The sequence below is a fragment of the Scyliorhinus canicula genome, chromosome 4 (genome assembly GCF_902713615.1).
Source record: "Scyliorhinus canicula chromosome 4, sScyCan1.1, whole genome shotgun sequence".
Lineage (NCBI taxonomy): Eukaryota > Metazoa > Chordata > Chondrichthyes > Carcharhiniformes > Scyliorhinidae > Scyliorhinus > Scyliorhinus canicula.
In genome coordinates, this window is record NC_052149.1 from 39,828,356 (window position 1) to 39,841,009 (window position 12,654).

At 40.3% G+C, this 12,654-nt stretch overlaps 1 protein-coding gene across 1 annotated transcript in view; it reads left to right on the forward strand.

Moving 5' to 3' along the window:
* The window catches only part of eif2b3 (eukaryotic translation initiation factor 2B, subunit 3 gamma), a 161,885-nt gene extending 151,491 nt beyond the window's left edge, over window positions 1-10,394 (forward strand). Inside the window, exons 11-12 of the mRNA XM_038794088.1 lie at window positions 3,117-3,220; window positions 8,918-10,394. Coding sequence (XP_038650016.1) covers window positions 3,117-3,220; window positions 8,918-8,970 — 157 coding nt within the window. The 3' untranslated portion in view covers window positions 8,971-10,394. The remainder of the gene's footprint in view (window positions 1-3,116; window positions 3,221-8,917) is intronic.
* The last annotated feature ends 2,260 nt before the right edge of the window (window positions 10,395-12,654 follow it).

Below are 12,654 nucleotides of genomic sequence, written 5' to 3' on the forward strand. Positions count from 1 at the left end.
TGTTTGAGGAGCTATTCGTTGCAGGAGGGCGGGTGGTGTGTGATGCGGAGAGGGGGGAGGTGAAAAAGGGGGGAAATCTGTATAATTGGTTATTGGAAAGTATGTTTCCTGGGGTGTTTACTTGCTGTAACCTGCTTTGATACAAGTTTGTAATAAAATACGTTTTTTTTAAAATAAGAGTGTGACAATATGAATGTTTATGGAATACTCACTGAAGGTAATTGGTTGAGTGCTTAATAATGCATGACACTGTTTATAGAGCAACTGCTTTACGTTGTGTAATTTGGGATAGGCAAAATAAGCAAAAACAGAACATGCTGGAAATACTCCAGATCAGGCAACATCAAATGAAAAATGTTAACCGTTGAGGTATAACTCTTGAATTCTTACAAACGGTTAAAAAGCATGAAAGCTGAGGGTCACTTAAAATCCAATATGTACATAACGTGCCAGCATCTGAAAGAGAAACACAAATAAATCTTTTAGGATGGATCATTACTTGAAGATTAAATCCAAATTGATGCACCAGAAGGTGGGCAGTATTGGATGAGACATTTTGCCTGACAATTTCAAGCATCCATTTCCCTCCAATTAACAAAAGAAAACTTTGTGGGTGTGAGCGTTGCTGACAAAATCAGCATTTGTTGACCATCCTGAATTAACCTTGAGACGGTGATGGTGTACCATGTTGAAATCCATCTTGTGTGGGTGCACCCACAATGCTGGTAGGAAGATAGTTCCAGGTCTTTGATGTAGTGACAGTGAAGGCAACATAGTTCATAGTTCGAAGTTAGGACGATATGTGTCTTCTGCCCTTGCCCTTCAAGGTAGTAGTGAGTTTGAAGCTGCTGCCAAAGGAGGCTTGGTCAGTTGCTGTATCTTGTAGATGGAGCAGGGGCACATTGCTGCCACTGTGTGTGGGTGATGGGGTGAATATTTAAGATGGTGGATGGGGTACCAATCAAGCGGGTTGCTTTGTCATGCATGCTGTCAAGCTTTTCGAAAGCTGTTGGAGGGTCACTCATCCAGGCAAGTGAAGAGTATTCGATCACATTCCTTCCTGACTTCTCCCTTGTAGATGGAGGACATACTTTGAGAAATTAGGATATGAGTTACTCACCTCAGAATTCCCAGCCTCTGATCTGCTTTTGCACCCACATTTTTATACTGTAACAACCCTTCCTGTTCCTTCTTGTTTATTCCCTGTCGATTTCCTTGTTTCCCCTTTTATTTTTGCAGTTACAGTTTTGATTCATGGATGATTTGTGGACATGTGTATTAAAAAAGCAGTGGCCTGTTCCTTTAATTTGAGCAGAAACCAATGCTGGTTTGGACTGGAATGATGGACTGACTGGCACCAATGACAGAGATTGGCTGAGTCTCGGTTTGATTGATTTGGCTGCCAGCCAATGAATTGGCCCAAAAGGCTATGTTCTGCCCAGTAACAGGTGATGATTGGATATGTTCCCACTGAAATGGTTCAGAGACCAAAGGTGCTTTCTGTTTCGCTTTGGCAGCTAAGAGAGAAGAACTCTCTTTCTCCCACTCTGTATTCTCCACAAATAACCATTGAATTCTCACCAAAAGGTCACTTATGTGAACTGACTCTACAGAAAAGGCTGATGCAAGCAGAATTCAGAATCTGATAACGCCCTGCAACACAAAAATAATGGAAGCCAGGGCCTCTCCAGGAAAAGCTGAGAGTAGATATTTGTAGCTCCAAGGAAGATCATTACAGGCTATAAACCAGAGACTTGAATCTGCATTCATACTGTGAAGAATGTGCACTAAAGAACTCATCATCTGAAGCAAGGACACTTGACCTTAATCCTTATTATTTTTACCCCTTTCCACCCCTTTGTGTTTGTCTGTCTTGTGTGTGTGGGCAGTTGAAGGGGGGAGTCAGGTATTGGCTTATCATTAAGCAGCTGTGTTTACAACATATTGCATATTTGTTCTTGTTATAAATAAACAGTACTTGTATTTAAACTTACAAACCTGGTGACTGTAATTACGGGACTGCGAAGGGTCAAAGATTTCAGGTGTGTTTAGAAGAATTATTGGTTAATTCGCCTGTGTTGTCGCTCCGGGACAATTGGGGCTGGAATTGACTGCGCACATGCACAGGGTGTCGTAACAGTACAGCTGGTCCAATTCAGTTTCTGGTCAATGGTAATCCCCAAGATAGTGACATTGGGGGATTCAGCAATGGTAATGCCACTGAGTGCCAAGGGGAGATGTTTGAATTCTCTCTTGTTGGAGATGGTCATTGCCTGGCACTTAGATGGAGCGAATGTTACTTGTTACTTGCCAGCCCAGGCCTGAATATTGTCCAGGTCTTGCTGGAATCGGGCACAAACCGCTTCAGCATCTGAGATCACGAATGCAGCTGAACACTGTGCAATCATCAACAAGCATCCCCACTCCTCACCTTGTGATGGAGAGAGCATTGATGAAACAGTTGAGATGGAATTTCTGCAGCAATATCCTGGGCTGAGATGTTTTGCGCCTTAATGACCACAACCACCTTTCTTTGCGCTAAATATCGCCAACCAGTGGTGAGTTTTTCCTCTGATTTCTATTGATTTTGATTTTTTCATGCTCCTTGAGGACGCATTCAGTCAAATACCACTTTGATGTCAAGGGCTGTAACTCTCACTTTTCTTCTTGAATTGACCTCTTTGTTCATGTTTGGACCAGGGCTGTAATGAGGTCTGGAGCCAAGTGGCCCTGCCAGAACCCAAACTAAGCATCGATAAGCAAGTTATTACTGTGTGAGTGCCACTTGATATCATTGTCAGTGACACCTTCCATCACTTTACAGATGGGACAGTAATTGCTTGTATTGGAATTGTCTCGCCTTTTTTTGTGGGCGGGGTATACATGAGCAATTTTCTGCGTTATTGGGTAGATGCTAGTTTTGAAGCTTGGTGAGAGGTGTGGATAGTTCTAGAGCCCAGTTACTCAGTATTACTGCTGGGAAGGTGCCCGGGCCCACAGCCTTTACTGACTTTTGCTCTGCACTTCTTTCAAGAATGAATAACTGATAGGATTGTGATTGTTTGCAAACCTGTACGCCATCAAAATAGTGATTTTTAACCACATTTATTTTCCAGATGCTGTATACAGGGTAGCGTTATTTGCAATGGAGCAGTCATTGAGAAAGGGGCTGACCTCAAGGATTGTCTGGTGGGAAGTACGCAGTGTGTTGATGCCAAATGTAAGTAATTTTGTTAATAATTGTTGTCACTTGTATATGTGACAAAGCACCACTTTTTAAAAGTTACTTTTCTTCTCTCCCATCTAGTCTTTCCATAACCGCAACTGTAGCCGGATGACCTGTTTCTAGGTATAGGGTGGCACAGGTTTTCCCATAACCCTAATTATGGTGGCACAGATTTGGTACATGTTGTGGAGCGTAAATTCTTCTTTTGAGCTGCTTTTTTAAAAATTCTACATTATGTACAAAGGGATATTTCTTTCAGCTCCCTTTGTGGCATTCAGTCGAAGGCAATTTCTTTAAAATTAATTTACTGGCTGTGCCAGCATTTATTGCCCATCCCTAACTGAGGGCATTTGAGAGTCAACCACATTACTGTGGATCTGAGGTCACATGTAGACCAGACCAGACCAGACCATGGCAGATTTCCTTCCCTAAAGAACATTAGTGAACCAGATGGGTTTTACACAAACAACAAATCATTTCAAATTTCACCATTTTCCGTGGTGGGATTTTAACTCAGGTCCCCAGATCTTGTTTGGGTCTCTGGATTACTAGTCCAGTGACAATACCACTGCACCACCGCCAAGCTGACGCTTGCTTCAAACTGTTGCATTAAATAAACACTCTGCATAAGTTAAAGTAACTTTAATAATTACATTTGTGAAGCGTTACTCCGGAAGTTAAAATGTAGACTGTAGGACTTCAAGACTTCAAAATATATGTGTGCAACATTTATTTTTAAGTGTACTCCCTCCCAAGAACCATACAATATCGCTAAGATACCAAGTCCGCTTGGCCAAACCTCGGCTTGTTTTTCCTCTCCTCCATTCAGTAAAGTGTCTTGCCTCCATTCAGCACTCAGCTCACAGCCCTCACTGAGCTCAGGCATTTGGTCATTTGTTTTTTCAATTTAAATTAAATAGTGTACAAAATGTTTTGATAATGCTTTCTTTCCCAGATCTGGTTGCCAAAGAATGGGACTTGACATCTTGCCAGCTGTCAAATATGTATCTCGTTGTTGCATGTTTAATGGTGCAATTAAGATGTTGAATTATTCTGCTGCATGTTTACCACATAGTCTACTATGTTGCAATGACATTACCAGCGCATAAACACTTTAGTTTAATTGAAAATGTGTTGCATTTTATTACACAAATAATTACAACTTAAAGACAATATTCAGAGCTTTATTGTTTCAAACATCCTTTATTAGTTTAAACATTGCAGTATAAAACGTTTTCAGGACATTTAACTTTTTCAATTAAGCATTTGGTTTACAGTAAATACATTTGACAGCTAGCAGATTTGCCATTACCACATTCTTCAGTCAGCCCGAAGGACAATAGAATTTCTCTCCTGCGCACTTCTCACTCTCAATTGCCTTGCCTGGCACTCCTGCTTTTATAGCAAATAGGAAAGAAAAACGTACAGCTAGAAGTCAGGTGCCCTGCAAAGAAGAGTCTCTTCCATTCTTGCAGCTTGCAAGACCATCAAGTTTATAACCCCACCAACAAAATTATAAAATGATTAAAAGAACTGCTATAAAATCTGATTCTCCCAAGAGGGCAGTGAGAGAGGGGAACTTGGAATTTTTGTCCAACCATGTCACCATCTCAAATAGATGGTTGTACAGCAACAGTGGGCAGAAACATAGGAACAGGTTTCCTTCCTTCCCCAGTCAGAAATTAGGTATATTATGGTGAAAGAATAAAAATGAGGATAGATTAGCAGAGTAATGAAAAGTTGTCCGTTTCAAAATTGAAAATATTTAACAGTATGATACAATGAAAGTAGGGTATTTGACCATTAGCCGAAAGCTGAATGCAACTATCAGCCAACCCTTTTTTCAAAAGAAAAATTGGGTAAATTATAATTTTTATTTCTGACAATCTTTTGATTATCTTTTTGTCCCATAAGCCAACCTGCAACAGTTATTCCTGGGGGAATTAGTTTCTTGGTGGTCTTTGTCTCGGAGCGAACCTTTTACACGAAAAGCTATCTCAGGCAGCAGCAATTTATCCTTGAGCTTGCACGCAGATTTCGCTTCCTCCCCACCCCAAGTACAGGGAAGTTGGCTTTACACTAAGCTTTCTGTTGTCCTGACATTTGAATCTCATACAAAAGGGTCATTGTCCTGAGCCAACGCGATCCATCGTGAGATGAGCTTAACATCTGTCAGGAACAGTGTCCGTTCTGGCAAAAGCTACAAGGCCTTTATCCTCTACAGGGTCGAACAACAGGATTTCAGGCTGACTTAGTGACTTTTACAAGGGGATTTTCTTGTAAAACAGTGCATTTTTTTATTAATGATTTACAGTACTTCATAGGATAGTGGAGGAGCAGGTCCACGTAAATAAATTTTCTTAAAGGAAGTAGTATTTTACATTTTTTTATACTTACATGCAGTTTTTTTTTGGCTTGCAAAGGCCCAAGTTTATTGTTTGAACGGCTTAAATTCTGGAAATACAGGTCCCTGCAGGCCAACAAAATTATTCAGTCCCATTGAATAAATTTGGTAAAATACCTTGACTTAGTACTGTAGATCACTATGTCTTTACATTAAAATTATTTTCCTATAAAGGTAAAACTTAGAGTTGTGCACATTGTGATGACATCAACAATTCCCCAACCATTTAAACCTATAACAACTCTTAATTAATGTTATTCACCAGCTCAACTAAATTTGGATTATTCATCGGTTTCTCCTGCAGTCTACCTTCCTCCTGTCACTCAGTGATTAATTCATAGTAGCACCATTTACACCTTAAATTATTAACTCAGTCATGATCAATCATGAAATACCTTTAATTTGCATACCTTTAATTTGCGGGAAGTTGATTGAGGATAACGGATTGGCATGGCAGGTTAAGTTTGAAAGACGAAGAACTGGTGAGCTCCCATCAAGGGTGAGCTCACCAGTCAAATGAATCCCATGCATTTTTAATTAATGTTTTCTGATGGTCATTCACCCTTGAAGGAGAGAGGGGAGCAATATAAATTCCTTTCATTATATTAAATGATGACTGAAAAATTGATTTCTAATGAAGGTTGGGAACAATGACACCTGCATAGCTAGCTAAGTATTATTTTTTGTTTTGTGTATTTATTTCATTTTTAAAATAATTTGTATAAAATAAAAATCAACATTCATATCATTAACATTTCTACTGATATAAAATGATTATGATCATAATTGCCCCATGAACAAAACTGTTTCCATTTACTGCAGCATAGAAAGCAGTTTTTAAAGCCAATGATACGGGTGCCATATTCAAAAGGTCAATTGGTATCTGCTTTGAATTATTTAAATAAGAAAAGGTTTACGCTTATATAGTCCTTTTGCAACCAAATAAGTACTTCAGCAATATAGTCAGTGTTGTAATGGATGGGTGTTAGTCTAAACATGGCAGCCAACTTGCACACAGAAAGGTCCCACAAGGAGCATGTAATCTCTTTTAAGAAGCTATTGGTTGAGGGAGGAACATTGGCCAGGCGATGGCTCTTGTTCAAAATAGTGCCATGGGATCTTTTGCATCCACCTGTTTAGTATGTCATCCAAATTGGCAGGACATTTGACAGTGTAGCACTGGAATGTAATTTTCACTTAACTATTTCTGTTAACTTTAACCATTTGTTTTGGCACACTGTTTTGCGAGTTGCAGATAAATATATCAGTTCATGGCAGACCCTTACTGTTTCGCTGTGTGAAAACACATTACAAATTGATATCAAATGTGTTAACCATCTCACTTTGGTTTTCAGTGGGCTACGATTATTCACAGCTACTTGATAACCAATTAAAATCTATTTTAAAAGTAAAAATAGAAAATCACAGCAAGTCAATCCGCATCAGAGAGGGGGGAAAAAAAATAACATTTTGCCTCAATTTCCTATTATATAAAATGCTGATTGATCTCATGTTTACAGATTCATCCCTACAATTTTTTTCTGAGTGTGGGGAATGTAACTAAAGAACAAGGAAATTACTTTACTTTTTTCCCAATGAAATTGCATGTAACTGTTTACAGTTGAGTTTGAATATGATAGTAATAATGGTATTTTTGATATTTTAGTAGTTTCATTACTTAAATTTATTGTTTGTCTTCGTATCACTGCGATTGAGCTGAAACCCTACTAAACTCTCTAGCTCAGAGGGAAATCACTTTGAGGCCTTTCAGTTGAAAACTAAGAATGCCCTTTTTTATTTCTTTCAACAAAACAATTCTGGCATTAGATCCTTACCATTGTAGTTCTTGGCCCCTGATGCAGGATTAAATACTGAATCATAGAATTTACAGTACAGAAAGAAGCCATTCAGCCCATCAAGTCTGCACCGGCCTTTGGAAAGAGCACCCCACTTAAGCCCACACTTCCACCTATCCCAGTAACCCCACATAACCTTTTTTGGACACTTTAGCATAGCCAATCCACATAATCTGCACATTTTTGGACTGTGGGGGGAAACCGGAACACCTGGAGGAAACCCATGCAGACATGGAGAGAAAGTGCAGACTCCGCACAGGCAGTGACCCAAGCCGGTAATACAACCTGGGACCCTGGAGCTGTGAAGTCATAGTGCTAACCACTATGCTACCGTGCCGCCCACGGCTGCTAGTCTTGGTCAGGGAATAAGTCTTGGTATCGGGAGCAAGAGCCCAAATGGCTGAGAAGTATTTTTGAAGTGGGGTAAAATAAATTATTCTCAAAGAATGTCCCTGGCTAAATATTTTACCTAGAAAAGGAAGGTGGTGGCGCAGTGGTAGCACTGTAGTCTCACAGCGCCGAGATCCCAGGTTCGATCCCGGCTCCGGGTCACTGTCCGTGTGGAGTTTGCACATTCTCCCCGTGTTTGCGTGGGTTTCGCCCCCACAACCCAAAGATGTGCAGGGTAGGTGGATTGAACTCGCTAAATTGCCCCTTAAATTGGAAAAAATGAATTGGGTACTCTAAATTTATTTTTTAAAAAGAAAAGGAAGGTGTACAAAAACGGTAAAAAGTTCCACATCAAAGGTGGCCTTCCAACCTTTTCATCATTAATTACTCATTAATTATCAATGTTCATATAACAGTCTTTGTGTGTTCAGCTTTCAGCTATCTGGTGTGATTTGAATTCAATTGGAAATAAACAGTTAGACCTTTATTGGTAGAATATTGGTTTGATTCCCGGCTTGGATCACTGTCTGTTCGGAGTCTGCACATTCTCCCCTTGTGTACGTGGGTTTCCCCCGGGTGCTCCAGTTTTCTCCCACAGTCCAAAGATGTGCGGGTTAGGTGGATTGGCCATGCTAAATTGGCCATGCTAAATTGCCCATAGTGTCCAAAATTGCCCTTAGTGTTGGGTGGGGTTACTGGGTTATGGGGATAGGTGGAAGTGTGGACCTTGGGTAGGGTGCTCTTTCCAAGAGCCGGTGCAGACTTGATGGGCCACATGGCTTCCTTCTGCACTGTAAATTCTATGATTCTAATTCTATGATTCTATGAAATCCGCCGGTGTGAGTGTGCTGCTGCTGAAGTGGAGGATCCCGCTGACAGAGAATCCCGCCCATACTATTTTGTATCATGCCTTCAACCAGTAGAGGTGAAGTTTCATGTAAGTGCAAGGGTTACCACTTACTGTTAATATTATTGCATAATATTCTTGCTGGTTTTAATTTTTCTCTTGCGCTCAATGTTTCTTTTCCATTGTTCTTGCAGCAAAACACGTGAATGAAGTGATAGTAGGCAATGACCGCCTGATGGAGATATAATGTTGGTGTTATGGAACCACTCCAGTCGTTGTTCACCTGGACATCATCAGACATGGAACAGCTTCCATGGATTATCACAGGGCATATTAAATGATGAATAGGAATGGGCATTAGGTTTGAATTGACTGTATTTCTTTACAAGCAGATTTCTGTCGTCTAAGATATTAAAGCCATTTATTTGACATCTAAAAGATGGTGTTGTTTTCTCAGGGAATATGACAAAACTGCCTGTTGATAAATGGCCCCAGTTCATACAGCACCTAATTAAGATCAGTGAGAATGGTAGCTGGCAGACATTTTCCTTTTAAAAAAAATATTTTTATGAAAAATCTACTTTTAAAACAACCCTAAACAATCAGACTATTAAAACATAATTATTCGAGATTTGTGCACTAATAACTTGAGAAAGTAACTGACATTTCATTGTTTGAAGTTGTGTTGCTCATAATTTCTCATGAGTGCAAAATCATTAGCCGTGCATGGACATCAGCAGCGATTAAGTCAGAGCTTATCTTAATGTGCTTCGCTGTAAAATGATAGGTAGATTTGCATCTATCTCTTCCTGGAGAAGAAGGCACTAAACAAAAGCAAAGTAAGTAAAGAGAGAAAGAAATTGCACAGGTAAATTATCTGATGGTCTTTCAGATGGCATTCAACATTGGATCAGGTATGAGGGCGAGGGTGTTCAGAACTTTTTACTTCCTCTCAGCTACTTAATTCCAATTAGTTAGGGGGTAAGTGAACCAAGAAAATTCTATTACATTTAAGTTTACAAGAATCACTCCAGAGCAAAACCAGTGAGGGGAATGTCAAAATGTAAACATGGGTGCAAAGCAATTGACCCCAGGTGGAATTATCTGAACTTCGGACTTCTCCACAAATCCTGCTGCTCCATATCTAGGAATATGATTAGCAGGTGGGGGTGTAGGGAATTGGTATCTTCCCAACACCAGAGTTATTCTATCAATGTGAAGATTTCCCATTACCAAATCCACCGAGGTGTCTGTGGGGCCTTCCCTATCACATGGCAATCAAGTTTGATTATTAAGACAGTGCTGGTATTTGAACTTGAACAATCTGGTAAAGAGGCTTAAGTATTAAGTCTGCTGGTCATCTCCCAGTTTTTACTCCTGTTAACATTTCATGTATGAAAATGAGAGAGGCTTCAGTAAAATTTCTCTCCCTGCTATTCAGAATGTTACCAAATATTTATCCATGTTATAATTTATTTAATTTCACAAAATGCAAGTATAATTTTTCTTTATTTGAATGGGCTACTTCAAGTAAATGCAGAAAATAGCTTCCTCTCAAGAAGCCTATGAAATTTTAACCTTTTGCTCATCCCGAATCTTGACAAGACAGATTTATAAGGTTCCTACAGCTTGTCTGTATTTGTCTCAATAAAAAAAGATCTGTTTACAGTTTGATATTTGCTTTGATTTGTAACATATACAATTTATGGAATATCCCACGGCCACATTGCAAAACAATTTTATATCAGCATGATGTTGGTCCACATAAGTAATCTTGCCAAAAGCGCAGTGATGACAGCTGAAGCCACCAACTGAAACCTATATAATTCAATGAAAACTTGTATGTTAGAATTGTACAGAGCATGATGTGGATTTTATCCTTCTGAGATGAAAGAATTTCATGGTTTTGAACTTTTCATAGAATCCCTACAGTGCAGAAGGAGGCTATTCAGCTCGTCAAGTCTGTACCGACTCTCCAAAAGAGCACTCCACCTAGGCCCACTCCTCTTCTCCCCCCCCCTCTAACCTAACCTGTAAATCTTTGGACATTAAGGGGCAGTTTTATCATGGCCAATCCACCTTACCTGCACATCTTTGGACTGTGGGAGGAAACCGGAGCACCCGGAGGAAACCCACGCAGACACGGGGAGAATGTGCAAACTCCACTCAGACAGTCACCCAAGGCCGGAATCGAACCCGGGTCCCTGGTGTTGCGAGGCAGCAGTACTAACCACTGTGCCACCATGCTGCCCCAATTATTAAATTAATTGCTGTGAGCAGGGCTCAAACCTGTGCAGAGAAACCCCATTGGAGTTCAGATCAAACGCTTTAACCGCCCGGCCACCATAACTACCTTTTCGGGGGTCCGAAGTGAAATGATTTGAGTAAATCTCACTATCCTACGAAGTAAGCAGAATCATTAAATCAAACAAACAATATATTCATCAACTAACACAAAATACATGATATATTGTGTTCATTTAGAAATATTTCAGCAAAGTGCTTGGAATAGGATTGCTGTACTGGATAAATCGCGATTTGCATGCTGACCTGTCACCCACCCAGTCATCTTTTATCTGCCAATGTTCTCGGTGCTAACGTCCCTCTTGTTTTCACTCAAGAATGACTAACATTTATCGAATCAAGGTTCAGATTTTGTACTGAGCAAATTATGAATAGATATTTGTAAACCCTTGATCAAAACGCAAGTGATTTGTAAAGATTAATCTGAAATACCCAAATGGCTTGTCCATTCTCCTATTTGAATCCTGAATCATCCAAGATTATGCACTTGCTTTTGAATTGCCCAAGTGCTTTTAGGTATTACAATTCTGACATCTCTTGATGACAAAATGCAAGTGTTGCACACTGGCCTCTCACAGCAGAATAGACTCTGCCACAGATTCTTGAAAATAGTATTTGAACACAAGGTTTTAACATGATAACTAGATGAAGTACTTGATCTACTTGGGGCGGAGTCAAGGGAAATGCCGATTCGGGGGACCACAGATTTGAGCCAGGGAGGTGAGATGGAAATTTTCAGAAATGGGAGGAGAAGGGGATTAAGACATGAAAAGTTTTGTTTCTTAGGGGTTGATTTGCAGGACTGAAGGAGCTGGAAGCGAAGTATGGGCTGGAGCAGGGGGAAATGTTTTTTTGTTTTTTTTTTAAATAATTTTTATTGAAAAATTTTGTATTTATATAACACCAACGAACCGCTATAAAATACCAACAATAATGATAACAGTCATAAACATTCGCCCATCCTTAATGAACAACAAAACATATTAACAACACCTTAAGTTCACACAATATTAAGTTAAATAACCATAGAAAAAAAGTAGAAACAGTAAAGAACACCCTCCAGTGGGAGGAAGAGTTGGGAGAGGATATGGAGGAGGGGTTCTGGTGTGAGATGCTCCGGAGAGTGAATGCCTCCACCTCGTGCGCGAGGTTGGGGCTGATATAGCTGAAGGTGGTATATAGAGCACACCTCACGAGGGCGAGGATGAGCCGATTCTTTGAGGGAGTGGAAGATGTGTGTCAACGTTGCGGTGGGTGGGGGGGGCTAATCACGTTCATATGTTTTGGTCCTGTCCAAAGCTGGAGGAATACTGGAAGGAGGTTTTTAGGGTAATTTCTAAAGTGGTGCATGTGGACCCGAACCCGGGTGGCCATATTCGGGGTCGGACCAGCCAGGGTTGGAAACAGGTGCGGAGGCAGATGTTGTAGCCTTCGCCTCGTTGATCGCTCTAAGGCGGATCCTGATGGGTTGGAGAGCAACCTCTCCACCCTGTGCCCTGGTGTGGCGGTGGGACCTGTTGGAATTCTTGACTGTTGAGAAGGTTAAGTTTGAACTGAGGGGAAGGATGAAGGGGCTCTACAATTCATGGGCATTATTCATTATGTACTTTCAAGAACTGGATAACAT